Source organism: Numenius arquata, chromosome 13 (genome assembly GCF_964106895.1).
Source record: "Numenius arquata chromosome 13, bNumArq3.hap1.1, whole genome shotgun sequence".
NCBI lineage: Eukaryota > Metazoa > Chordata > Aves > Charadriiformes > Scolopacidae > Numenius > Numenius arquata.
In genome coordinates, this window is record NC_133588.1 from 9,467,996 (window position 1) to 9,492,807 (window position 24,812).

A 24,812-nucleotide genomic window follows, 5' to 3' on the forward strand; every position below is an offset into this window, starting at 1 on the left:
GTAGTTAATTCGCAGACCTCCATGCTCTCGAAGCAAAAACAAACAAAACCAATCATAAAGAGTTTTTAAGTCTTTGTACACTAGTGATACTGTCGGCTAACTCATTAGGGGAGTTTCTGCACAAATGTGGTTTTAAGTCACTGATATTTTGTATCTCAGTGGTAATACTGAAAGTGATCAAATACTATGGTTTTACTGCAGAAACTGGTAACAACCTTCTACCCTGACTCCTGAGAGGCTTCCTCCTAGTGACTGTTACTAAGATTAAGGCCACTAAAAATACTCGGTTCAAATTCACCAACAAAGAATTTAGAGTGTCTACTATTATGCAGCTTGGGAAAACAGGAGCTCAAAGCATTTAACTGGAACTATTCTGAGAACAAAACAGAAGAGGGGAATACCCTTCTCAAGCTAGACACAACAGAGGCCTGGCAGAGCTGTAAAAGGGAAAACCAGGAAAGTGCTGACTTCACACTGCGAAGCCCCAAGACCTGCACCCAGAGGTCCGTGGAAAAGATTCCACGTCTAAAGTGCCACTTGCTTGGCAGACAGTACCACAGGTACAGCCACAGCCCTCACAGTCACTACGGTCCTACCTGTGCTTAACAGATGGTTGCCTACTCCAGCTCCTTCTGTCACTGTGGTAGGTCCACATAGAGAGAAGAAACTCAGCATGGGCTGGGGTAATATACAAGATGTTCTTCTCAAAGAGTTCTTGCCTCTTTCCATAGGAAGTAGAAGTATTTTTCCCCAAGTAGTAACCTCCTCATCCCAAACTTGAACCATTAGAGATTAAATCAGTGGGGTCATTAATATCATACTTTTATGAGACAATTGCCAATCAAATGTAATGTACCAGAGAAGCACTTCTTGGAAACATATAGTTCACTCATCTGCTCCACCTGCTACACTTTTGCTAGACAAAACCAGGGTTAATCAGCTTGAGGGAGAATAATACTGCTAACTTGAGATGTCTTGAAGTATAAGACTAAAAAGGTTTTGAAACTTTTTCTTCTTTATAGTAACTCCTTCAGATTCAGAATACTTGGAACGATCTGTGTAGGAATTATGCATTATATTTCTCCATTTTGCTTCACAATCTTTGAGGGGATGAGGCATTGTTTTTTATTCTAAAAGAGGGAGCATATCTGAAACTTGGCCATGGGTTGTTTGCTTTGAGAAGCACCCTGTCATATAAACAAGGGCACAGGCATTTTATGTTTGCTGTAACCTCGAACAGACTCTCTTGTAATGCAACTGGAAGCCAAAGGGAAAGATGCTGTATTGGTTCCTAAAGGGAATATATTGTATGATGCAAAGATCTAACAACGATACAAAAATCAGAAACTTGCACACAGAACTTCACAACAATAATGGAAAAGAAGGAAACAATGAGGATAAACCTATAGATTTGAAGTTTCTCATTAACTGGTTCAACTTCAAGAGATTTAGGGCAGATCACAGTTCTCAGGTTTTGAAATCAGAAAATGCTTTAATGAAACTGCTTTCTGTGGAGTTCTACAATGGCTTTTTCTATGGCACCTGTCCTTAACACCAAGCAGCTCTTTCTCTCTCATTAGCACAGTGTGGTGAGAAGCTGCCCCAAGAGACATGGAATTAAATGCAACAGCATAACCAATTTTTAGAATTCATCCCTCTGCAACAATAGCAAAGCAAACACGAAAGGGGCATAAAAGTTTCCAAATGCTGGGGGGAAACTGGTACATGACACAGCTTGGTCTGAGACTCCTTGAGCAGACTGTCATATTCAACAGGGAGGACAATACTCAGAAGCCTTTTGATTTCCCCTTCTGTTCCTTCTTCCTTTGTTCCAATATTCTCAAGCAGCAGGGATGCAGGAATGGAATGCAAATCCACCTCTCAAGTTGTATACATGAACAATATATTATAGGGAATAAGGATCCTGAAATTGTTATGGCTACTCAAGTTTCGGTCTGTGCTCTCACAGGGCATATTGAGATTACAGCAAAGAGGTATGGAAACACAGCAACAATTCCCTCAATGGGATGGCCATCCTCTGTTCAGCTGCCCAAACTGGTGCTGGCCTGAAATATTCCAAATGTAACACAACATCCTGCTCTGCCACCAAAGCATCCCAGTATAACTCTGTATCAACTCGCCAGAATGGCGGTAACAGACATGCTTATGTGTATGCACACACGTGTGCATGCACAAACATCAATGGAGATCAGACTTGATAATGTTTTCCAGAAAAGGGAGATACTTGAAAGGCAGTGTTACATAAAAAATAAGCTAGGAGATGTAACAAAACAGGTGGGGTTATTTAATTTCCTTTGCTTAACATTTCCCTTTTAGTTAATTATTTTTGTTCCACTATTATAGTTATAGCTAATTAGACTCCTACAGCTCCAAAGATTTCCTCAGAGGAAGAGATCTGATCATTGCAAAAAAATTCTGCAGTTCAGAACTGTCAATCTCTAGGCACTGATAACACCTACTGCAGGGGAGCAAGTTTCTCCATTTGGGGCTGCGACCTGATAAACATCCTAAAAACCTCAGAAAGAAAATCTTTTCAAAAGGCAACGAGCAGCCTTATGTGGGCTACCTAATGCTACCTGTTTATTCAAGATTGTGTGAAGTGAGGGCTTCTTTTATGGCTTTTGTTTGTTTGAGGATTTCAGCTTCATCAGACATAGTCACTGCCAGGAAAAGAGTCGAGTTTCTGACATGTCAGATCTCTTGTTGACTACATGCAAGGTCAAAAGAAATTTCAAGCCCCTTTGCTGATCCTGTGAACCAAGGATACCGCATTTTAGAAAATAAAGTTCTGATACGGTTTTCAACATCATACAACGTATTTGAAGAGAGAAGTAGAAAGCAAAATCTTGAATTATTTTAAGCATTTTCCAATTTTCCAAAGCATTTAAGCTTCTCCAATAACAGAATCTATTACAGTTCAGCAGTTAGAAAACATTTAAACAAGTTTTAAATTAAAACAAAACCAGATTAGACTCTGGCTTTCAATGAAACTGCAAAGAATTTCCACAGGCGAGCAATTTTTTTCCCTGTACACCCTCATAGATACCTAGGTATCTCATTACTCTGTAGGAAGAAAAACTAAATAACCTTGTAATAGGCACCTAGAGATCAAAACAAAACCACACAAAAAACCCCAAAACAAAACAAAAATCTGTAGTTTTGCAAAGTTTCTCCAAATACATTTTTCTTAAGGCACAATGTGTTCCAAGCACAGAGCCATTTGACAATATTACTACAGGCTTCATAGTGGCTTTCAAAATTCACACAGTGGCTCCTTGAATTCTTTTCAGCATGGCTAGCATAGATATCAACAAATCTAATATTCCTCTACATTTTTATGGTTTTCAGAAATTAATTGAAAAATGTTTTTGTAAGACTCCTTCACTTACCTAAGATGACTACATCATGCTTCCATACCATCACACAACTGCTACTCTCTTAAAAGCAGATCATTACAAGTTCCCAAAGCAAAGCTGGAGTCTCACAGGCCCTCTGCCAATTCCAAATGCACGATCAGAACTCACCAAACCAGGCATTTTCAGATCTGCACTTCTTCCTACAAACACTTACCCCACAACAGCAGCATTATGCTTTCCCCCATCTTTTATTTTATACCCCCAAAATATTCTCTGTTTAGCAAGCAGCCTTACATTACTATTGCATCTTGTCCATACAAATGACTTATCGCTCCAGACCACACTTCGCACAAAGAATCTATGGAAGGGAGTTAATGAGTACTGTAAATTGTTAGAAGCTTATGCCTGCCTGCGCTGTTCAGTTCTGCTTCCTTGCCCCCTCATTTGTTAGGGCTTTCTGAAGACCGATCTTTTTATCATCCCACGAGAATGGGCAATACACTCCCCCTCTTTTTCATCCCTGGATGCACACGTCAAGAACTCCAAATGTAGAAGAAAAATAATTCTTTGCAGACCTGCAAAGAGAGTCAAGGCTCCCTGCTCCACTTGATCTCATAAAATTGTGTCGTAGGTTGAGGTAGATGATGTCTTGACTGTAGAAGAGGTGCTCAGGTACTTCCTCAAGGCTGTAGCATGAAAGATCAACCATGCCAAGTCGCATAGACACAACCTGAAAAGAAAGAGGAAGAGCTGCAGCTGTATTTTTCTCTGAAAGTCTAATGGAAGGCAAAAGGGTGCAAGTAGTAAACAATTTGCAAGAACATGAGAGAACTCCCTTGTACCTACCAGGCAGATTCCATGCAGGAAACTGAGTCCACGGCGTATGAGTTTATGCCATTTGCTACCATTGTTTCTGCAAGCCCCCTGACAAGGATGCATACCTGGACACCAACTAGGACGCACAGAAAGCCCTGCTCTGTACATGCAATGGGCACTGCCTGAAAGCTAGGCCATAAGAGAGCCAACCTAATGGAGAAAACCGTATTTTGGCTGAGGAAACTGCCAAGAAAGCATAACGTGAGTGCCTTCCAAAGATGTAAGCAGCAACAGGAAGCAGTTGACTTTCCAGTTAAGCCCTTTAAAGTTTACAGAGCCTCTGCTCGGCCTAGCTAATTCTTCTGATTTTCTATTGTTAGCTTGTTCAGTGTATAATATTGGAAACATAACCTGTTATGATACGAAGGCTTCATAAATCATGTTTTTGCGTTTTTTTATAAAGTTTTTGCAAATACCACATCTCCTTTCGTTAAGCATGCTTTATTTTGAGCTCTTCAGTTCTTCATTCCAGATTTTATGACCTGCTTTATCCTGAACTCATTTCATGTTTCATTATATTATATGAGGTCAAAGTGTGGCTCAGCATTAAGCTATCACCATCTAATTGTACTTTAAGGTGGAATAAGGACACAGCTTTGAACAAAGTACACTTGCCTTGCTGACCTACGATCTCTGAGTTAACTCAAACCTATCAGGGTAGCCCCATGCCAGTCCAGGCCACAGTTTGGGCCAATCAAAGTAAGGCAATGGGTGCAATTTATAGGTTTCTATGGCTGTAAAGTCAGCCAGTCCCTGGGGTTTGCTTTAGTGACCTGTGACTAGTTACTGTCAATAAGTGCAGTGGGGATAAAAAAAAAAAGCAGAACTACTCTTCAACTTTTATGCACAGGCAGAGAGAGAGAGAAGGCTAAAAGAAAACCTCTGTCCTGAGCACGTAAGAAATGAAGAAAGCTGGAAAGCGTCCTGGATACTTTCTCCAGCAGCATAGCTTCATCTCTGCTGCATACCAAGCCTACATCAGAAAACCCTTCTTACCCCTGTACCCACCACCCAAACTACTGCAGTCTCCAGGGCCTCACCGTGGACGCCTGTCGGTGCCACCGCTGACACTCTGCCAGTGTTTCAAAGGAAACATGGTATGTTTGAGCTTGTGCTCCAGCAGACGTGAAAGCAAGTGTGTACTGACGACGTTTCATCTCTTCCACCTGCAATGGGAGAATTGAAAACAAAACAGTCTGCCTAAACTCCAACAATTACAATGGATCTGAAGTCTAGGGTGAGGTATTACCAACTACCAGAAACATTACATTTTGCTGAAAAAACAATTGTAAAGTTATTGGAGAGAAACACAGAAGTAAATCCTTCTTAACATCTTTCTGCTAAAGTAGATCCAAGAAGTAGTAACTTCCAGGATGCCCGTTCACAACATTGGCTACTAACATGAAAGCAGAACTAGTGTCCCTTCCTTTTATCAGCCTTAAGACTACTACCCAGGCAAAGCAAGTATCATAGAATCATAGAATGGTTTGGGTTGGAAGGGACCTTAAAGATCATGGAGTTCCAACCCCCCTGCCACGGGCAGGGACACCTCCACTACAGCAGGTTGCTCAAAACCCCATCCAGCCTGGCCCTGAACACCTTCAGGGATGGGGCATCCACAACTTCCCTGGGCAACCTGTTCCAGTGTCTCACCACCCTCACAGTAAAGAGTTTCTTCCTAATATCTAATCTAAATCTACCCTCTTTCAGTTTAAAACCATTACCTCTCGTCCTATTGCTACACTCCCTGATGAAGAGTCCCTCCCCACCTCTCCTGTAGACTCCCTTCAGGTACTGGAAGGGGCTATAAGGTCTCCCCGGAGCCTTCTCTTCTCCAGGCTGAACAACCCCAGCTCTCTCAGCCTGTCCTCATAGCAGAGGTGCTCCAGTCCTCTGATCATCTTTGTGGCCCTCTGCTGGACTTGTTCCAACAGGTCCATATCCTTTAAGTAGAAAGGGGTTGTACAACTGTCTGCCCATGTGAATGCAATAATTTGTTACAAAAGCCTGGATTAACCTTTTGTGGATAATACCCATCATTATAATCCCTTCTTCCTTTCTAAGCCAGAGGAAGCTAACCAAACAAGAAACTAACCAAACCAAGTCTTACCTTCCCTCCAACGAGAGGCAAGATGTGCATCTTCCCTGTGTGGCTGTCTTTCACAGAGGACACAATGAGGCACGTACCACAGAGAATTACCAAGCGCTCTGCCCACTTGTGCAACTGGGTCTTTCCTTTGCGTACGTTATAGACTCCAGAGAGCAGGATGCGATCTAACTGTTCCACTTGACATGGCTTTTCTGAAGGAAAAAGGGACATTGCCATTTACTTTCCATTCGTTCTTCATTCTCAGCTGTGAGTACAAACAGTAACACAGCTGTAACATGCAAAATCAGTTAAGACAAATATTAAAAAAATATTAAAAATATTAAGAAGCTACACCAATCCTCCAGTTTCCCTGTCCTCCCCAAAACATCCATGACACTTATGTCCTAGTGCTAAGAGACATCCACAGGCAATGTTCAAGGACTTCTACTCTGAATCCCAGCTATCTCACAACTCCTCCTATGTGTAAGAATGTTCTCAACCTCTAGGGATAGGCAAGTTCCTGTCACTCTTTGAAGCTCCTCAGCTTGGCCTTCAGTGTCACTGTGATCATACTTATAGCAATACAAGGAATCAAGACAATTCCCACCAAAGAAAATGTGTGACCCTCTACAATTCATGTCTGTCATACCTGACATAGAAGAACAGTTTGATGGCCCTATAGAGATTCTTCCATTTGATCTGCTGTTGAAGCATGTGAAGACCCCGTAACATTTTGATCTCTGAGCTTGCCCCCATCCAGCCTGGGTCACTGGCCTCCATTCTCCAAGCGACTTCCATTGAGAGGAAGCCCTTTCCCCATTCTCCCAGCCAATCTAACACATTGTCTCCCCTCATAAAACTCTTGGTCTCCCGCAAGTATCCCAACAGCCAGACTTCAGGAAGCATGCTTCCCTCTCACTGCTGTTTAATGTGAAATTTCTATTAATCCACTTGTAGTCCCATCACCCCAACTGGGCATAAGCAAGCACCATGCAACAGGGAAGGAAACCAACCCAACATATCACATGAGAAAGGGAGACAGAAATCCAATAGACATCCCCAAGGGGTGAAAGAACTATAAAGGCTGCCCTCAGCACTCCAGCAGGTCCAGAAGAGGGCCACAGAAATGGTCAGGTGGCTGGAACACCTCTCCTATGAAGAAAGGCTGAGAGAATTGGGATTGTTCAGCCTGGAGAAGGCTCCAGGAAGATCTTCTCGCAGCATCGCAATATATAAAGGGGGTTTATATGAAAGGGGCAAAGAGACTTTTTACCAAGGCCTGCATTGACAGGTCAAGGGACGACTGTTTTAAATTGAAAGAGGGTAGATTTAGACTGGACATAAGGAAGAAGTGTTTTATGATGAGGGTGGTGAGACACTGGAACAGGTTGCCCAAAGAAGTTGTGGATACCCCATCCCTGGAAGTGTTCAAGGTCAGGTTGGATGGGGCTTTGAGCAACCTGGTGTAGTGAAAGATGTCCCTGCCCATGGCAGAGGGGCTGCTCTAGAAGATCTTTAAAGGTCTCTTCCAACCAAGAATCTTAGAATCACAGAATGGTTTAAGTAGTGTTTCTCTGGCTAAAATGCATTACTTCATCCCTTATGTTCTCAGCTGCAGGCTTTGCAAAATTATCACGTAATCCTCCATACCATTCCCGCTAATTCTCCCCCTACCTTTGAGAACCACTTTGTCAGCAGTTCTTTTAATTTCTTAAAACGGGCCTGCTGAATGCTCTTCAATCCTTATACTCTTTCCTTTACAGCCTCCTTCTAAGCAGGACTACTCTTGCAGGCTGACTGAAACTACTCAATTCCATTTTCTACCTACTTACCTACTATGAATTTGAGTCACTGTTCCTGAATCATCAACAATTCCTTCTTGATGTATCCAAACCAAATTGCTCATTTTTTTCCTCAAAAGTTCTCTACAGGCCTATGCTTGATGCCTCTCCTCCTTCCAACTGGAGTAACCTCTGACTCCCTACTCCTTGCCCCATAAATCCAGACCGTACGCATGTCGTACTTCTTTCCATCTCCATTATACTTCAACACTGTTCTGCCGGCTCTGCACACATCTCCCAGACAGAAGCGGTTTGTCTCAGGTAAATGGGTGGAGAACCTAATTTCTTATGATTCCATTTTTTGACATTGAATAAACAAGTAATGGCCAGCAGCTTAGTCAGGCTATCCAGCTCCACTATGCAAGAACAATTTTCCATTAAAAGGACTTTGATTTTTTTTTTTCTGAAATGCAAAAAATACACAGGTGAAGTACTTAAAAGTAATGACAATTTCATGATCAGCTTTCGTCCTCCTGATTTCTTTTATAGTTACTCTTCACTTCAGTGAATTCCTTTTCTGACTGCTAGCACCATAATGCCAACTGCCTCTGACTATCATTCTGTTGCTCCTTATACACGTGGTACCCTGCCCAAATTCATCCAAGAGGCCACTCAGAAGTCTCACTTCTGCAATGAAATGCACTGGGTTTTTAATGGCATCCTGCATTATTACTAACCAGCTGGCACTTTCACCCTCTACAGGATATGGAGGTTTTTGACCAGGACCTTCCTTGCCCCTATCCACCTTTTGGAAATACAACCTTTGGGCATATCTAGACCGAACTGCAGTATGTTTCTGATCCCATTAGGAGCTTTAAGGCATTTGTCGTAGCATTGGAAACTAAAGACAACAGAGCAATCTTGTGTCTCCCTGTGGAGCCATCTTTTCTCAAGCCACAGAAGACACTTCAAGAGAACTACAAAATCATGGGTTTTCCTAGTGATCTTGAAAACTAGTTATTTTAAGAAATGCTTACTGATACTTTGGGTGTTTCATGTAGCCATCTATAAGCCCAACAGGTCAATGACTTGGGCTTCAGATGAGTTCAGCCTCATAATTAAAGCTACAAGCATAGCGACAGTGCCCGCACACACAATTTCTTACCACTGTAAAAGCGAATCATACAGCTGAGATCAGAGTTTGCTGCCTCTTCCTGCATTCTGACAGGATCATCAAAACCCAACCCAGCCAAGTAGTCATACACAATCTGAAGGGGTTTTTCTGTTGGTTCCAGCCTCCTGCCAAAACAGACAAGAAAGTAGTTTGAGAACGCAAAAAAGATTAAAACAAGTCTCATTGCATCTAAAGTGTAAGGAATACTGACATACGGGTTGTTCTGCTCCTCTGAAAAGGTCTGGCCAACACGCATCCTTGGGGTCTGTGCTTCCTGCTTGTCAACTAGCACTTAAGAACTGTAGCACTTGAAGAGTTAGATTGCAGAAGGGAAACGGAGAAGAAAAGCAATAGGCATAAGCCATACAATCCATGGTGATCATTGCCATTCCATGATTTAAGAAGCACCAGGAAGAAACAATGACAAGAAACAAAACCAGAAATACTGCATAAAAAGTGCAGCGATGCCAAATAATTAAAAAACCTATGTATAATAACTGAAATATATAAAACTCTACTTAAATTTATCTTCCAAATGCAGCTGGGAGCAAAGCACATGAGAATCCTTGTAAAGAATGATTTCTAAAAAGAAAGAAGAAATTTCCCCATTCTCTTTAGCCCTCATCAGTGCAAGATTCTCATGCTTTGGCAAATTAACTCAAACAGTACATTTTAAAAAGGGCGTTTTTAGAATATAACACATCATAGAAATGATTCAGTGGCTAACTTGAATAAATGGCAATAAAAGAAAGTTCTCCTAAAACATCAGGTTTAGTATATTCAGAGCAGAAAAGATGTTTTCTGATTCTCTCATCTCACTTCTTCTAGAGACATTGAATTGTTATTTTCTGCAATAAAAATAACAGTTTCTTGCTAAATTAGAAGCTTTACTTTAGGGAAAAAAATCTTAGTGTAGAAGATTAAGCACTGAAAATGTAAGACGGGACTTAAAATAAATTGCTCCAGTGGTCCAATCATTATCCACCATTAAAAATCCTCATTTTTAATCTAAAAGTGTCTACCTTCAGATTACAGTCACTGAACCTCGACTTGTCACCTATTCTTTAAGCAGGTGTTTATAAATCATGAGAATAACCATTTCAAACTGCCTTTCCAAGATGAGGTTCAATGTGCATTAAAAATTTTCTTGCAGTAGGGTGGGTTTACTTTGACTAAAAATAATTTTTACCACTGATTTTTTTTTTTTTTAGTTTTCCAACATTCTGTAAGCACTAGCACCACGACTGTTTGCTGTATTCTTGCACTGACTACACAAAACCATACAGAGACTTGTCGGTTCTGCTCAACAGTATTTATATTCCTGGATTAACTGCTCTCAACCATTTGGCACATTCACTCATATCCCTTCAATCCACAAGTCCTTCTGAATTGCAGTTTTTGCAGGTTATAGCTTCCTTCCTCTCCTCTTTAGTATTTATTACACCTGGTTTTTACTTTTTTTTTTTTTTTTTTTTTTGGGATCATCAAGTCCAACCATACACACAAAGGTCCTTTCCAACCATGAAGATTCTGTGATTCTGTGATAAATATATCCAGCGATATTGAAAAACAGTGTTTTCCACAGAATACTGTATCCTAAACCATCTAGATCAACCTGTTGCACTGACTCGTCAGTACTCATCACTCCATCTATTCCTTCCTGGGTTGTTACCTTTCCTTCAGCCACAGATTATTAACAGAGCAGCTGAACAGTGCAGCTTTACTTTTCTTTATTCAGGCATTCACTAACCCCCCATCCAAAAAAACCTGCTTACAGTGAATAACAGTTTCCACTTTGTAAGGTATCAGCCAATTAGTTTTATTGCTTTATGCACTGCTTTTCTTCCAATGACATCAGAACACACAATCACAGAACGGTTTGGGTTGGAAGGGACCTCTGAAGGTCATCTAGTCCAACTCCCCTGCAACCAGCAGGGACATCTTCAACTAGATCAGGTTGCTCAGAGCCCCGTCCAACATCACACGCTGCAACAAATGAGTAATGCCTTTGGCGACCAAGCTTGAAATTTCAAAGCATCAAGATCAAGTTTGTTCGGTAAGACCTGTTTTCTACTAAACTTTGTTGACTTGCATACATCACTTATACTGCATGTCTTAACGTGAAATATTTTATTACTGTGTGTACCAAACCTTTCCGCTTCTTCTCAACCGAAGAACAAAAATATTTCTGATTCTTTCCAATGCTTACACTCTACTATTTCCACTATTACTGACAGCTCTACATCTCGTAATTAAGACAGGACTGATTTCATAAAACGTGCACCATTTACAAGTATCTAGTCATCCAGACTTCCTTTGTAGTCAACAGGACACACCTCAAGAAATAAAATAACCTCAGGTATTTCAAGCACATACATTGCAACTCTTTCACTTCACACATAGGACATTTGGATCAGAAACAGGATTACTCTCCAAAGCTATGGTCCAAACCAACAAAGTTTCTAGCCTAAAAAGACAATGTAGTTGATGTACAGCTGATCCAGAAAACCAGTTCTTACTGCTCAACGTCTGCTAAGCCCGATTAGGGCAACTTTGCTCCCCTCCTTTTGTTTTACACACAGAACAGCAGTGAATATGACACCAAACTTTCAAAATAGCTTTCTGGGATAATCTTGGAAATGACAAACCTGTGTGTGTGTCTGCTGTAACAGGCAAGTTACTAAAAACTGGAATAAATAATAGATTACACCAAATAATGCTGATTTCCAATACAGTAAACCCCGATGTATTCTATACCCTTCAGCTCAGAATCCAAGAATATAAGAGATTTGACGGGATCTCTAAATACCTTGCCCAAGTTTCCCTTGACTACCCCTAGATTCCAATTCTTCTCCTGTTAAAGCCTTATGCTTGCCAGAAAAGTTTTTCCAGCATGTGATCCCTGGCTGGGGAACCACAAATGCTTGAGTGTTACTCACAAAAAGAACACTTCAGCTAGTCTGCATCTAGATTTCCTAGGGAAAAAACCAAAGCCCTCAAACATTACAATTTGGTTGCTGGATGTACTGAGGCTTTTGCAAGTACACACTGAACAATATACTTGCTGCACATCAGAATTCAGGAAGAACCTTAATACTGTAAAGGGATAAGCGCTTTTCATATCACACAAATTAAATCACAGTTCTACAGGTTGCTCAATACTCTCTGAGGTACAGTACTGCGGCTTACCCTCCTGAAAAAGCTGGATACTCCATCCCACCATAGCTGCTCCTTCTGGAGAGGAGATTTGATTTTTTTCACTATTTTTATTCTTCTCATCTGTCACTTCAGCAAGAATTAATGCTGCAGGGTTTCAGAATGCTAAGTTAAAAAACCCTTATTTTCTTTCTTGTCCACATAAATCGAAGTTATCAAACACGATGCCCTCAATTCTGTTTCTTTTCTAAAAAAGCTATGTATAAAAGGAACATTGGCAGCAATATTTATAAGCCTAATCCCCTAACAAATGTACCACTCTTGCCATAGTACCATTCCTATCTGAAAACCAATCAAAAGACTAGTCTGTACTATTGCACCATCTAGATTTTCTTGCCACTGGCTGGAAGACCAGCCTTGCCAAAAAGTTAAGTCTTCTGAATTCTTCAAGTTGTCTGCAAAACACCACAGGTGGTTCAAAGTTCACTACCTGGCAAAAGAGTGTGAGTTTACAGAAAAATCTACACATAAAAAGTCCCATGTATGCAGGAGGCAACGACTGACCTCTCCGCAGATGAAGCATGGCTTGGTGTTACACATTTCAAACATGAAAACCTGGTAGGAAGGGGGCTTGACTCCCAGCCCGTGGCTAAGTTACTCTTCTGGCACTAGCCGTAGGCTGGGTCTGTGACCCAGGAAACAGCAGCGCAGAGTCCAGGCGTTTTGCTAATGACGCTCACAGGTCCCGCACAGGGCTTTGTAAATAAAGTAAATGAACAAACCAGCTCGTTACTTATGGACAACATTCAATTGAGGAAAGGGAACAATTCATTTAATGCCTTTGGAGAAATTCTGGAGACCTGACTGAATCGATCACTGGTCTAAGTTCTTGTCAAGAGCCATGTGATTCACTAACAAAACCTAGGATAGGCCACAAAAGGGAAAACCAAAACCAGCATCTGAAACAGCAGCTTCTCCACAGAATTTCTTTACTAACATGATCAAGGCTGACAGGTTCCAGAGGCAACAGTTAAAGTTTGAGGTAAAAAAATGTGCTCTTTGAGAGAACGCAGTGTGGTGTGAAACTCAAACTGGCAAGTGATCACGTTAGAAATGTAAAAATTCATCTTGTAGCCAATGCATTACACGCTGAATGGCAGCACACACGGGGAACACCCTGGCTGTCACAGCAGCTGCTATTTGAGACCAACAGCCCATTATATCCGCATCACTATCACATATCAGGTACTGGACATTTCCACTAGTCAGCGAAGCAGCTCCGTTAAGTGAAGGTGCAAAGGGTGAAGAGACAGAAAAGCCAACAAAAAGTAGCAACAGTTCCGCAACTCCTGCTGCAACTGTAGCTCTTCTTCAAAAGCAACAGTCACGTTTTCAAATCTCAGTAGTTTAAATTTTTATTGTAAGGGGTGTCCAGACCAAAGAAGGTATCTGTTCTATTTTTATTTAATCCTCCCCTGGCAGAAAGGCATAATTTCTGAATATGAAAGGATGCTAACACAGGGAAAGATTCTAGTTAGAACTCTAAAGATCCTTGAGGTGCACCGGGGAGAAGAAAAGAAAGTTCTGAAAGGAACTGAGTCCCCTGTGCACAGGGTTGAAAAGGAAATGCAAAATGATCACAAGGACACCACTGAGTATTTGAAGTGAATACACAAGAAAGGTTTCTCTTATTCTTCCATTTACTGTGAAGCTTTCGGTATTCTGAGTCAGGTGCCAAATCAACCTTTGCCATACTCAGCTTCTGAAAGAAAGTCACCTGCTGATATTAAATGGGTGAGGATTTCAGAAGCTGTTTGGGAAACAACCGTACCTACAGTAAAATGCAATCAGATGCTTAACAGAGTAATTTGTATTTGCAAGCACGTTATTAAAGTAATCAGCAAACTTTGTTCAGGGAAGAAATTATCTATCTCAACAGTGCACAAGGATATCTTGAGCATTCTGTCATCTTCCTGTGGACATGGAAGCAGGTACCATCCAGGCCTGCTTCCTGTTACTAACACAGATGCTACTGAAGCAATACCGGTAACTCCCATTTCTCTGCTGAGAACACCCCCAGTGGGAAGTAATTCAAGGATCTCTTCTGTGGAAAATACATCCTGGGAATTACAAGGAAGAGACACACTGTGAACAAGAACTCTTAATGGCATTTAAGACAAAGCTTGACAAAATGCTAGACACATTGAGAGGCAACAAGAGCAGGAAGTAAACATTTACAACTCGGTACTTGCTTCCAAAACACTGGTAGCAGGACCAATTTGTTAATCCAGTGCAAAGCCTGCTATAAATCAAACACAGACATGATCATCTAGCACGAGGAAAGAGACAGATATTGAAAAGAATTCAAACACAGAAGCCATTTCAAAGGCTAAAAAAAACCAAAACCTGCCACTCTGAACACATCTACCAGCTTTACCTAGCCTTTTTCATGATCTGCAGTAAGGGTCTGCTCTTCTTTCCAAATGCTGGAAAATCTGCTCACTCTTAGGGTCCAAAACAAACCAATTTCCTTACAAATTCTTCAGTGAATAGAGATTTTCAGCTGCCTTGATGGCTACGTTCAAGTGTCTACCTATCCTCATACAGTATTTATAACTAACCTATCCTTTGTTCTGATAACTCAGGCTGGGCAAGGCAAACGGATCTAAATAATGCTTTTCAACAGTCAGTTTTAACCACATCCCATTCTCTGCATCTCTCGCCACTAGCACTCCCTCCCTCATGCTATGTTTTTAAAATCTGGACACATGCAACTCATGACTTTCATTTCACTGTCAAAAAACCAGCTGCTAGGTGTGTACTGTCTCTCCTGCTTAACCTTCAAGTAAGGAGACCACAGAATTTATTTTTTCCCCTGAGAACAGGAGTGGCAACTTTATAACTAAATGTTAAGTCCAGAAGACTCAATGCCAAGTTTTAATCCTAACAACCCTAATGGGAGCTTGTAAACTTAGAGGAGTCCATGCTACACCCACAGCATAAAGGTCACGCACGTTAAACCCTGAGCTGTCTATTTTCAGCCTAAATCAACTGCAGGCATAAAACATATAATCTGATGCTTAAGCCTTCTTTGTATAACCCTTACTACACTATCTTTCTGTCTGCCTTTAATTATTTACCTGGCAACTCTTCTTAGCAAAAAAATTACTAACGCATAAATATTGCATGACATAACTGTGAAAGTATCTTACGTGTTTTGCTAACTCAAAATAACTGTTTACAACCTCTTAAATAGCTTATGTTTTCTGGACACTAAAATGTCTGTAACACAGAACATAACAAAAGAGTACATACGCAGCAGCCTCTGCCTACAAAGCGAGGACGTGTGTCCAGTTGGAGCACCACCCAAGCCCTCCCAGCTAAAACACCTATGGCTTAACTGAGAGATATGTAAAAGGTGCACCACTACCTCATTTTTATGAATTGCGTTACTCAAGGCTGTATCTAACTGCTGCCTGCCACCTCTGCCTGTTCCAGATCTGCTCTGCTAACACACACAGGCACACAGCGAACAGAGCCCTGCAAGAGTAAAGCAAACGTTTCTCAAAACGGATTTATCCTTTCTCTGTCCTCACCTGACCAGGTCTCCATGAAGTTGCAAGTAGAGGTTTTTATTCCCTTCTCCATCGCAGATCTCGGACACCGGGGTCTCCACCGTGCAGAGGACCAAGCGCAAGTCCGAAGAAGACGCAGCAGCTGCAGGGTCTCTTCCATAAACATACACGCAGCCCCGGCCGATGTCCTCTTTCAGCCAGTCCCTCTCACGGGAACCAAACCGGCTCCTGTTCAAACAGCTCCTGCTCCCGTTGCGCTTCACGTTTCTCTGCAAGGCAGCCCAAACCGAAGGGTCAGCCAGCCGCCCGACTGCCCTCCTCCCCCCTCCAAGGCCGCGGCTGGCCGCTCCCACCCGGGATCGCAGGCCGCCCCTCTGCACAGGCCGCAGCTGGGCCCGGGGCGGGGGGGGGATGGGGGCGGCCGGGCCCGGCGAGCCCCGCCGGCCCCGCTCGGCTGGGGGCTCCCCTCAGGACCGGGCCGCGATGAGACGGCGGGAGCCCCACGGGCACCGGGCCGGACAGAGCAGGGCACCGGGCCGCCCGGCTCGGACGCGGGCACGGAAAGACCCCCGGCAGCGCCCGGCCGTCCCGCCAAGGTCGAGGCGCCGAGCTGCCCCGGCGGCCCCGCGGCGACGATTCGCCCTCGCTCCCGCCCCGCCGAGCGGTCCCCGGCCGGCTCTACGCGGCGCAGGCCCCGGCCCCCTCCTCACCTTCAGCACCCGGATGCCACCGCGGGGCCCGGCCCGGCCTCCCCGCGCCCGGCCCGGCGGCGCCGCCGCCTCATCAGGCTCCTCAGGCTCCGGCGTCTCCCGGGGCCTCGGCCCCGGCCCGGCCTCCCCCATCGCCGGCCGGACGGCGAGACCCCGGGCAGCGGCGGCGGCGGCAACCCCGCCTCCGCACAGGCCCCGCCCCGGAAGCACTCGGGCTTCCGCCGCCCGAGGGACCGCCCGGCTCCGGTATCGCCGGGGGCTCAACCCCAGCGGCCGGACGGGGCCGTCCTCTGCAGCGGGGCGGGCAGAGGGGCTGCCGGGCCCCGGTTCTGTCGTGCTGTGGGGAGTGGAGAGTGTAGGGGTGTCGCTGCGGTAGAGCAGGTTACGCGGGTGCTGCTTCAGCAGCGTGCGGTGAACGGTTCCTCTCTCCCCGCTGCGCGAAGAGGCACAAGCTCACCCCCCTGCTCGGAAACCATCTGTCACACGATTTCCGTCACTTACCTCCAGAGCGGCTGTTGCCGACAGCAGAGTACCGAGCGTCCCCTTCAGGGATGTCCAGGACATGGGACCTGTTGGAACGGGTCCAGCGGAGGGCCACGAAGATGATCAGAGGGATGGAGCACCTCCCCTATGAGGACAGGCTGAGAGAGCTGGGGCTGTTCAGCCTGGAGAAGAGAAGGCTCCGGGGAGACCTTATAACAGCCTACCAATATCTGAAGGGAGCCTACAGGAGAGCCGGAGAGGGACTCTTTGTCAGGAAGTGTAGTGACAGGACAGTTTTAAATTGGAAGAGGGAAGAGTTAGATTAGATACCAGAAAGAAATTCTTTACTGTGAGGGTGGTGAAGCACTGGAACAGGTTGCCCAGGGAAGTTGTGGATGCCCCATCCCTGGAGGTGCTCAAAGCCAGGCTGGATGGGGCTTTGAGCAACCTGCTGTAGTGGAGGTGTCCCTGCCCATGGCAGGGGGGTTGGAACTCAATGATCTTTAAGGTCCCTTCCAACCCAAACTATTCTATGATTCTTCCTCCCGGCGCTGGGCAGCTCCAGCACCTCAGCTCAGGCAGTGTCGCCTTAGGGGCTGCTAATAGCGATTGTCATCGCTGTGCAGTTCACCAGAATTTGATTCATGCTTTCAGGTGGCTACTTACAGGATCACGCACATTAAAATGACATAAAAGCCTCATGCCTTTCCCATAATCTCCAACAGTTCCAAACTTTAACCCGCTTTAGACCGCTATCCACATTTCTTGCTACTCTAATTCCCTGTCATTTCAGAATTAAGTCCAGATATGCTTTACAAAATTCTCACTGTTGGCGTTATCACTGCACCAAACACTTTTGATTCTATTACATGTTTCCTTCAAACATTTCCTGCCTTCTTCCCGCTCTGCTGGGGCGTTTCGCTGCGCAGACTGCGGATCTGCATAGCACTGCCCACCCAGTGCTCCCCACGCACAGCGGGAACCCCAAGGAAAACCTTCCCGCTGGCCCGTCCCGCTCCAGAGCCAGGGCCCAAGAGGACTGACCCTTTGCTGCCACACAAACCGGCAGCTTCCGATGCCATTTCTGAATTCTGCAGTATCTGGAGGGCTCTCCAATTTAAAAAGCAAGGAACTGACAGACAATCCACCTCATCAGAAAGGCTGAAAGTGCTCCCCGGCACTTTGCATTAATTCATGTCACAGGAAACCTAGTTCTTAACACTTCCAGACCGTACACGGAAGATGAGAAGACTTTAAAAAAAAAAATTTAAAAAAAATAATCAAATTTCCATTAGGTTTTCCCCACAGAATGGCACAATCACAATGCATTTCTAGTTACAGCTTTGTAGTGCAGTAACTACTTTGCCTCAGGAGAATTTCCATAAAGGAAGGACACGTGGCAATACCGAGGAGATTGTACGTTGCAGAGAGAAGTGCAATTACGTGTTAGGAAACACATGAGAAGTTAACTAATAGAATGTTACTCCGACTATAAAACGCAAGGAAGAACCTTACAGTAGGAGGCACGTGTGCTGCTTTATCAGACAATGAGATGACAACAATCCTCGTCCCAGAGGCACATGGAGTATGAAAGGGGGTTTTTAATCGGCAAAGGAATCATAACCAACTCAGAGGGCAGGCTGCAAACACCGGGGAAAAAAAAATTCCTTGTTTTCAGATCTCATCACACCTCTCTAGCACCTGGACAAGTATTGCTGCTTGTAGCCGACAACCTCTCTTTCAGGGCTGTATTTCACTTGAACTGTTAAAATATTTTGTAATTGTCTGCTCATTTCGCTCTCCAAGATTCCCTGGAAAGTTTTTCAAATTCTACCCTTATTGATTATTTCATCTCATCTGACTTTGTCATGGCAAAGCCTTAAGAACCAGTAAGACCTATCCCACTGTACTTGCAAAAAGCAACAAGGCACCGTTTTAAATCATTGAATATTGACTCATTTTATTAGTCACTTCATAATTTGTTTCAACCAAAAGACAATACACACAGCAGAAGTCTAATGCATCCCATGTAAATGTTTACATCCGTTATGCTCCTCACTCACCTAAGACTCAGCATTTATTTAAATTTTTCACATCTCAAAAATAGGTCTGCAGAAGTTTGAATGCCACCAGGCTCCCTGCTCAAATGGCATGTTTTTACTTTAAATTTGGTTGGGTTTGTTGGGGTTTTGGTTTTGGGTTTATTTTTTTGTTTGGGGTGGGTTGGGGTTTTTTTTACTATACTGTCAAAGAGGTGGGATGGGGCTCTATGTAAAATGTAAATTACAACATCAGGAAAGAAAAAGGAATATACAGGAATAGAGTGAAAGTTCAGAGGGAAGCAAGTCCAGTAGCTCCTTCCCTCACAGCCCCCAAGTAGAAAATGAACACATAGAAAGCGCACCAGCAGATCTAAAAAAAAAAAAAAAAAAGCCATCTTTGCTGCTCCATCTTGCAGCTTGTACCAGCCTCGGGGAAGGCACTAAATCACCTTTCCCAGCTGTTTCAGCGTCTTCTGAGTTATATATCAAAGGTACTGTATAGGTGGCAGTCCCCTCACTGCTATTGCTTCAAAAGGTTGTTCAAGGCCTTATTTTGTCCCGTCAAAACCCGGACAAAGTTGTATCTTAGGACCTTCCCATGTCTTCTTCCCCTTCAGGCCCATTATGGCCACTATTCTTTCTATCATTTTTTTAACTCAAAATACATTCACTTGAAAAAAAACAGACATTCAACCTCTCTCAGCTCCGAAGTCTCCAATGCAGGTATTAGTAAGATCAGCCATGAAGCCTGTATCTTGCTCCCTTTATACTCCCCTTACACTGAAGCAAGGAAAACGTTGACCAGACCTGGAAGAATTGTTGCATTCAACTGGTGGAAGAAAGACTCACCCTATCCTCAGAATGCCTCAGACGTGGACGTGCGAGTACTCTCCAGTGAGAAAACAAAGCAGCAGCACAGAGCTCAAGAGATGTATTTAGGGGTCAAGAAGCAAGCGATGGTATCCAGTATTGCAGATATGGGAATGTGTGAAACCTGGCTTTCCTTCTGGCTCAAGGTTAGTACCCTGTCCCTTAGCAAGGGGAAGGGAAAGAGCTCCAAGGACAACAGGAATGTTCAGCTGCTACAAAGGAGTACTTCGTAGCCAAAGGATGCTTCAAGCAAAACACATTTCAGGTACGTGCACCACCTCCTTCAGCTCGACTCAGAAATGTATGACAAAGCACCTGTTTCCCAAAACACAAACACACTGTGCAGGGGTGGCTGAAGGAGCCAAGAATACAGTAGGAAATTACCCTACAAGCTTACCAGAGACCAACAACAAAACCCAGCTGCTCTAGGGGACAAAAACAAGTACAACAAGAGGGACAAGATAAGTTGTTCCCAGCTATGCTGCAACAAACTGGCCAGGTGAGAGACCCCTTACTTTCTCCCCATCCAATCTCCCGCACCAGTGCTCTTCCTCAGCAAAAACGAGTGGAGATTGAGTGGGCCAGCTTTTAGTACAAGTGACCATGTACAATTTTGTGAAGAGAATGGAAGAGTTTATGGGGCCTTCAGGAACTAAGGCTCAGACTTTCCATTAGCTTCATATCTGGGACACCCACAGACAGCACTGGAGTCCAGATCTAACACGCTCAGCCTTCAACACTAAGAAGTTTGAGTGAGTGGGGTGGTGAACAGTCACAACTGCAGGGAAAGCAAAGGTAAATGCTCAGCACCTACAAGTGGACTTTGATTCAGCCATTTTCTGCAAGACTGCCTGCTTCACGATGCTTCTAGCCGAAGCACAGTATCTATCTCACCACTGATAGAACAAGGCATGATCCTGCCACAACCCAGAATTACTTTTAGGGAAATCATACATCGTTCTAGATTTTAACACCTCATGCTGATGCCAGTTCCGGTACAATAATAAAGCTCTTTGCTAATCCAAAGGCCCCAAACTGCTTAATCAATAAGGCAGAAAAAACACCCTCCAAGAGAAGCTAAACTTACTCCACCGCACAGACCAGCGCTTAAGTCAGTGACAGTCAGTCTTATGTTGTATTAGTTAATGCAGTTAAAACCAAAGCAGACTGAACAACCTTTAGTGGCCTCCTGCTCCCGATTCAAGGTCAGAATAGTCTGCAATTTTCCCTAAGTACACCATGCGCCACTCTTGCAGTGTTTTTGGCAAGGACTGGAGCTTAGTGTTAGCACTTTTGCAGGTGCAAAAAGCTGTGCCTAAGTCTGTCATCAGAGCACTGAATGATCACTGTCTGAAAAGCCCTATAGCAGAAATAAAGCAGACGTGCCATCTTTTTCTTTTGAGAAAGCACTGGGTTGGAAGCTGGAGCACCTTCAGCTTACCAGCACACTCACGGATGAAGATCTAAGATATATCCTCCCCTCTTCCTCCCTGAAAAGTGCTGAACATCTGTGCTTTACGTCCTTATACACCACCTCCATGAGAATTCATAGAACTCTACTACCTCGACAACAGTTCACTCTAGGAAGCATAACTGAACGCAGCTTTCTGTAAAACTTAGAAGAGTACTGGACCTCACACCTTTGGATCTAAATACTCAAACCACTGGCTTCCATTCAAAAAACAGTTTAGTTACTTTCAGTCTGAACCTGAACTAGCACATTTCTCTGAAAGGGGAGCAAGGAGCAAACTACAAGGATCAATTAAGTAACAAAATGGGAAAAGGTCTCTTTAAACCGCATGGTCTTTATTTCAGTGCCAATATTACAGATACAACACAAATATCCCAGTCAGAAGTAACTCAAATGGAATCCTGGGGGTCTACAACAGGCTCTGGAAATTAAATTGGGGAGAAGGTCTGGAATAACTGGGAAGAGCAACTTTGCAGCATAGTCTCTGATGAGTCTCCCAGCAGGAACAGAGCCCTCAAAGACTGACCTACAAAACTGATTATGTCTTTTCTACCCATAAACCACAACTAATGGGTTAAAAGGCTTTGAAACCGTCTGTGGTAGAAAGCCAGCTGCTCCTTGGATCTCTACATCTCTCATACATCACCACACTTTCTGGGGAAGGTACAGAAGACTGCCTGTGGATCTGCATGGCTGTAAGCTATTGATGGAAAGAAAGAAAATTCAAGTGTAAGGTCTTCATTTCCAAGTACAGCACCAAAGCAATTTTATCAACTCCCACCAGCACCTCTTTTCCTGCACTGTCCCAGGTTTGCAGATGAACTCCCAAGGCCTATCTTGCTCTTGGTATGTATCGCATAACTAAGAGGTGGGTGTATACAATAATGCACTGAATAGGCCGTAAGAAGCCTCCAGCTCCTTCAGACATAGGGGATACAAGAAGAAAGAGGCAGGGCAGCCTGGCATTCCCCAAGTCCCCAGTCTGAGCCCCATATGAAAGTGCCTGAAGGAATCCAGCTAGTAATGAAGGACAACACACCTTGCCCACCCCAGGGGAAAAAAAGACAGCAGTCAGAAGGGGCAGCTGTTCACTTGCTGCAGAGAGAAGAAAGTTTCCCTGCTAGAAATTCCAGACTTCTCTTCCAACCAGGCTGTGTTTCTTTGCCGGGGGGGAGAGGAAGGAGGGGAGGGGAGAAGGGAATGTTGCTTCTGGCTGTGAATGCATGTGTGAGGGAGTGCACAGTAGCCTCCACAAGCCGCCAGCCTCATCAGCGGAGGAGAGGAGATTAGTCTTAACAGATATGCTTCAAAGTCAGCAATCACTTCAGGAAAATTCCTCCTCATCAGCAGGTCTCATCTGTTCCCCATGCCCATGGTGCAGTTTGGGGGATTGCTAAGGATCACAACCTTCTTCCCAGAGTTCCTTTGATTGGGTGGGGTGAGAATAAGAATGGTGCCAGAGCCTCACTGCCAAGACTGAGGGGGGAAATTGTTGACTTCTGCTAGATCCTGCATTGCTGAGCCCTTGTGATTATATGTCAACTTGATCCGCATACGTAGTTGTTGCTAGAAGAGAAAAGGGGAAAAAAAGAAAACACAAACACAAAACAAATTCAGGTCTTCATTTAAGGTCAGCGAATCCCCCCACATCCATATCCCCTCCCTTACCCCAAGAATACAAAACACGGACCTTTCCTCACCACAAGAGCTTGCTGGAAGGATGTGCAGGGTAAGCTATGACACTGCAGATAAATGCTTAATCTGGTAGGACGTTGATAGATCACTGTAGTTCTCAGATCAGGTACAAGCTCTCAGAAAAGCTACAGCACAGCTTCTACCCACATCTCTCTCTCTGCACTGGCCCTGCTCTCACAAGCACTGAAGTCCTTAAATACAAAAATAACTGCCTTAAAATCCCAGTTAACAATGGAAAAAAGCAGGAGGCAGATGCTGATTCTGCTACTCTGCACTTAGGCTTGCAGGGAGAGGTGTCATTTCCCAAACTAGCTGCTCACTCAAAGCAGAGATCTTGAAACTTCAAGTATTGCACAGCTCAGTAGCACTGTGAAGGAAATGGCCTCAGAAAGACTAGAAACAGAGTCTCTAAGAACATTTCCTCCTGCTGTGAGTAAATGATGGCATAGCTCAGAAGTTGTTTTACACTGTCGTTTGGCTGTCATCCAGATACTAGGTGGCCTTTAACAATAGCTAGAGCACAGCATGCTCCAGCCAGGTTCCCTGTTCTCCTCACTCTCAAAAAAAACTTGTTTCCCAAAAAACCCTAAATGGAAAAAGCAAAAAGTTGTCTATTCCTGGCTCTTTTCCCCATACCTACAGGGAAATACACAAAAGGGATAGCAGAGGGAAGAAAGGAGGACAACAACTGCTCCGACCAGCCCCAGGATAAAGAAGCTATGCTTTATCAATAAAAAAGAGCAATATAATCTATACCAGTTTTTGTTACATTTGGTGTTGCTTTGGAAAACTGGCCATCAGTTTCAATCCAGCATAATGACAGTCCGTGTCCAGGTGAACAGACTTTTTTCACAATACTGACAACACAAACAGCTACCTCCTAAATAGCAAGGCTGTTCCAAGGTTGCCTCCCTCAGAGTATTCCAGGTAACTACACTATCTCATGGACAGGGCTCTTGCAAAGCTCTACTTTCAGGCAGTAGCAAACTAAATTACAGTAAGAAATACACAAATGCCTGAGGTGGAAGAGTTAGGAAACAGTGGCCAAGAGAAGAGGGTAGTAAAATATTATTTTGCACCCCTGTATTCTGAAGTGTTCATAGGAGTTCTGGTGTTCCAACAAGAAAGCATCCCACTATCTAGGTGTATTTCACCTTGTGGGGCTCATCAGAGATGGATATATTGCGACTTTCTTACAGGAAAACTCCTAAACCCTTCCAAGTTCAGAAAATAACTTTCAAGGTGGTCTTTGAAAGGTGCTCTATAGCACCACAGTGAAACTTATATCAGAAGTATACAAGACAAAGACAATAATTAGTCCAGTGCCTTAATATAGGCAGAACGAAGCACATTACACTGAGATAAGGAGATGCATGGAAAGCACAAAAACTGTGCACTGGAAGACAGCCATTTCAGTGAAATCTTGGGCTGAGATTTGAGTTTTTCTAATTTGCACATCAGTCTTAACGCTTAACATTGAGAGCAGTATGCAAGTGTTAACCTATGAAAAACT

At 43.9% G+C, this 24,812-nt stretch overlaps 2 protein-coding genes across 3 annotated transcripts in view; both read right to left on the bottom strand.

The window, feature by feature from the left end:
• PHLPP2 (PH domain and leucine rich repeat protein phosphatase 2) overlaps positions 1–16,870 on the bottom strand; it is a 36,334-nt gene extending 19,464 nt beyond the window's left edge. The window contains exons 1-6 of the mRNA XM_074157926.1: positions 16,739–16,870; positions 16,050–16,297; positions 9,289–9,422; positions 6,364–6,554; positions 5,294–5,419; positions 3,953–4,107 (exon numbers count right to left, since the gene is read on the bottom strand). Of these exons, the coding sequence (XP_074014027.1) occupies positions 3,953–4,107; positions 5,294–5,419; positions 6,364–6,554; positions 9,289–9,422; positions 16,050–16,297; positions 16,739–16,870 (986 nt within the window). The remainder of the gene's footprint in view (positions 1–3,952; positions 4,108–5,293; positions 5,420–6,363; positions 6,555–9,288; positions 9,423–16,049; positions 16,298–16,738) is intronic.
• Positions 16,871–19,160: 2,290 nt separating this feature from the next.
• AP1G1 (adaptor related protein complex 1 subunit gamma 1) overlaps positions 19,161–24,812 on the bottom strand; it is a 36,338-nt gene continuing 30,686 nt past the window's right edge. For both annotated transcript variants that reach the window (XM_074157860.1, XM_074157859.1), the window contains one exon: positions 19,161–23,170. In XM_074157860.1, coding sequence (XP_074013961.1) covers positions 23,069–23,170 — 102 coding nt within the window. In that variant the 3' untranslated portion in view covers positions 19,161–23,068. The remainder of the gene's footprint in view (positions 23,171–24,812) is intronic.